This window comes from Colobus angolensis, unplaced genomic scaffold (assembly GCF_000951035.1).
Source record: "Colobus angolensis palliatus isolate OR3802 unplaced genomic scaffold, Cang.pa_1.0 Scaffold66, whole genome shotgun sequence".
NCBI classification, from domain to species: domain Eukaryota; kingdom Metazoa; phylum Chordata; class Mammalia; order Primates; family Cercopithecidae; genus Colobus; species Colobus angolensis.
Window position 1 is genome coordinate 3,403,531 of NW_012120265.1, and position 3,512 is coordinate 3,407,042.

The window sequence follows — 3,512 nt, forward strand, 5'->3', positions numbered from 1 at the left end:
GGTCTCAAGTGATCCTCCTGCCTCGGCCTCCCAAAGTGCTGGGATTATAGGCATGAGCCACTGTGCACAGACCCCAGTGAACTCTTCTCATCTTTCCCTCTCAAACCCACTGGTAGTGGACACTGCTGCCTACTGCACTTCCCGGCATTCTTTTTACCCCCATGACCACACCTGGGACTCTTCTTCAGAGCATGCCCACAGGACCCGAAAGTGCCTGGAAGTTCACATCCCAGGAGGCCCTCAGCCGCCACTCACCAGTGAGGGATATGAAAACCTGTGTCCCTCGCTGGGCACTGGAACAACCTGGAGCCTAACTTAACCTTCTGGGCTCCTGTGCAGGCCCAGGCTGAGGCCTCCCTCTGCAGATTTTACCTGAGGTGCCCCTCACTCAGCCTCCTCACCAGCCAGCCGTGCCCTGTTTCCCCTTCTCCCCTGCAGATGTCTCCTGATGAAAAATTTTTTTTTTTTTTGAGACAGAGTCTTGCTCTGTTGTCCAGGCTGGAGTGCAGTGGCACAATCTTGGCTCACTGCAACCTCCACCTCCTGGGTTCAGACGATTCTCCTGCCTCAACCTCCTGAGTAGCTGCGATTACAGGCACCCGCCACCACGCCTGGCTGATTTTTGTATTTTTAGTTGAGACGGTGTTACACCGTGTTGGCCAGGCTGGTCTCGAACTCCTGACCTCAAGTGATCTGCCCACCTCGGCCTCCCGAAGTGCTAGGATTATAGGAGTGAATCACCACGCCCGGCCCTGATAAATTAATTGCACACAAATCCTCATTACAGGGTCTGCTTCAACAATGGCATTCCCAGCCAACGAGCAGGGCCCGCCTTTCCTGTCCCATCCTTGGGCAGATCCTGATGGTTCTAGTTTCACCTGTTCTCACTATTATACCACACTGCCCGCATGGGTCCAGGCACAGCCAGGAACGGCCATCTTTTGCCTGGATGCCAGACCCACCCTCTCCCTGGTCTCCCTGCTTCCCCTCCTGCCAGTAGTCCAATCTCCATGCAGCAGATGAGGTGAACTCCAAATGAACAAATCATCTATTCCCACCCTTGCTTTAAACTCTCCCATGGGGGCCGGGCGCGGTGGCTCAAGCCTGTAATCCCAGCACTTTGGGAGGCCAATACGGGCGGATCACGAGGTCGGGAGATCAAGACCATCCTGGCTAACACGGTGAAACCCCGTCTCTACTAAAAAATACCAAAAATTAGCCGGGCGAGGTGGCGGGGCACCTGTAGTCCCAGCTACTCTGGAGGCTGAGGCAGGTGGATCACCTGAGGTCAGGAGTTCGAGACCAGCCTGGCCAACATGGCGAAACCCCATCTCTGCTAAAAATACAAAAAAACTAGCCGGGCGAGTTGGCAGGCGCCTGTAGTCCCAGCTACTCGGGAGGCTGAAGCGGGAGAACTGCTTGGACCTGAGAGGCGGACGTTGCAGTAAGCTGAGATCGCACCACTGCACTCCAGCCTAGGTGACAGAGACTCTTGTCTCAAAAAAAATTTAAAAATAAACAGCCTTATCTGTGCTTTGGGCTTCCCCCTGGCTGCCATCTACCCCACCGGCCCATCTGTGGTCCTGGCTGTGGGACAGAAATGCTGGTCCCCGGAAGCATCTTCTAGAATCCTTATCCCTCTCTTCTGTGGCAGCTGGGGAGTACAGGGAAGACACCCACCGGGGGCCCTGGCCAGGTTAATCGTGGTACAGACTCCATACACCCACTCGGGTAGGCTTGGCAGGGTGGGGCTTACTGGGCAGATGGCTGGGATGCCCCTGAAAGCCCAGGAGGCCAGAGCAGCAGAAAGTGACCCTGCAGCGGAGAGGCTGTGGCGCTCACCTGCAGGCGTATTCCACAGTGTAGATGGCTCCCTGGCTCTGCTCCTCCCAACGCTGCATGTCTGCCTGTAGGGGGCGCAGGAGATGTTTGGCAAGGGAGGCCACCCCCATCTAGAGGGCCTTCCTTCCAGCTCTCTTGGTTGGGGCTCCCCTGAGCCCTCATGGTGGATGCAGAGAACTTTCCTCCTGCAATTCCCTTCCCTCACAGGTCTGGGCTTTCTGTGAACACCTGGCCACTATGCCTCAGGGCCTTTGCACAGGCTGTTCCCCCTGCCTGGCACACCCTTCCCTTAGATCATCAGACGGCTGCCTCCTTGCTATGCAGGTCATAACTGTTACAGAATAGAACAGTTTGGCTGTGTCCCCACCCAAATCTCACCTTGAATTGCAGTTCCCATAATCCCCGTGTGTTGTGAGGGACCAGGTGGAGATAACTGAATCATACAGGCAGTTCCCCTCATCCTGTTCTCCTGGTAAGTGAGTTCTCACGAGATCTTGTGGTTTTAAAAAGGGGCCTCCCCCTTCACGGGGCACTCATACTTCTCCTGCTGCCATGTGAGGAAGTACATGTTTGCTTCCCCTTTTGCCATGATTGTAAGTTTCCTGAGGCCTCCCCAGCCCTGTTGAACAGTGAGTCAATTAAATCTCTTTATAAATTACCCAGTCTTGGGTATGTCCTTATAGCAGCAAGAGAATGAACTAATAATACATACATCTTGCCACCTCCTTCAGAATCTACCCCAGATCTGTCCACCACGCCTCTGACCTGGCTCTGCCACCACATGCCTCCTTATTGGTGTCCCAGCCTTGACTCCTGCCCCGACAGCCCTTGCTCCTCCCAGCAGGCCCCAGCTCACCTTGTGCTGGGCCAGCTCGGGGAGGGAGCGACGCACGTGCTCCTGCAGCCGGTACAGGGCCACGGACGGCTCGTTGGCCAGGACGTAGACGCTCTCAGTGAACTTGTCCGTGACTGGATACAGGGTCCACAGGTGGTAGGGGTGGGGCGGGTGTGGGGAGACAAAGCATCAGCCTCCTCATTGCTCAAGTGTTGAGTCCAGCCAGAGCAAAGGGGGCATCTGGTATATCCCTCAGCAGCTAGGTTACCCCTGGCCCATGACAGTCTGGAGAAAGTGGTCATGGCACGGCTCACTCAAGAGGACATTAATGAGGCCGGGTGTGGTGGCTCACGCCTGTAATCCTAGCACTTTGGAGGCTGAGGTGGGCAGATCACCTGAGGTCAGGAGTTCAAGACCAGACAGGCCAACATGGTAAAACTCATCTCTACTAAAAATACAAAAATTAGCCAGGCATGATGGCCGGTACCTGTAGTCCCAGCTACTCTGGAGGCTGAGGCAGGAGAATCACTTGAATCTGGGAGGTGGAGGTTGCAGTGAGCTGAGGTCATGCCATTGCATTCCAGCCTGGGCAACAAGAGCAAAAATCCATCTCAAAAAAACATAAAAAAATAAAAAATTTTAAAAAGGGGACATTAATGAGAGGACATAGTGAGTGATGAGTTCATAAGGAGTAAACTTTTTTTTTTTTGAGAGTCTTGCTCTGTCATCAGGCTGGAGTACAGTGGTGCAATCTCAGATCACCACAATCTCCGACTCCCTGGTTCAAGTGATTCTCCTGCCTCAGCCTCCTGAGTAGCTGGGATTACAGGCATGC

The 3,512-nt window shown here is 54.4% G+C and overlaps 1 protein-coding gene across 3 annotated transcripts in view; it reads right to left on the reverse strand.

Annotated features, from left to right (window-relative positions):
• The window catches only part of MEF2BNB (MEF2B neighbor), a 46,944-nt gene that overhangs the window by 27,820 nt on the left and 15,612 nt on the right, over positions 1-3,512 (reverse strand). For all 3 annotated transcript variants that reach the window (XM_011925863.1, XM_011925862.1, XM_011925864.1), the window contains 2 exons: positions 2,699-2,811; positions 1,843-1,907 (listed from right to left, as the gene is read on the reverse strand). In XM_011925863.1, the coding sequence (XP_011781253.1) occupies positions 1,843-1,907; positions 2,699-2,811 (178 nt within the window). The remainder of the gene's footprint in view (positions 1-1,842; positions 1,908-2,698; positions 2,812-3,512) is intronic.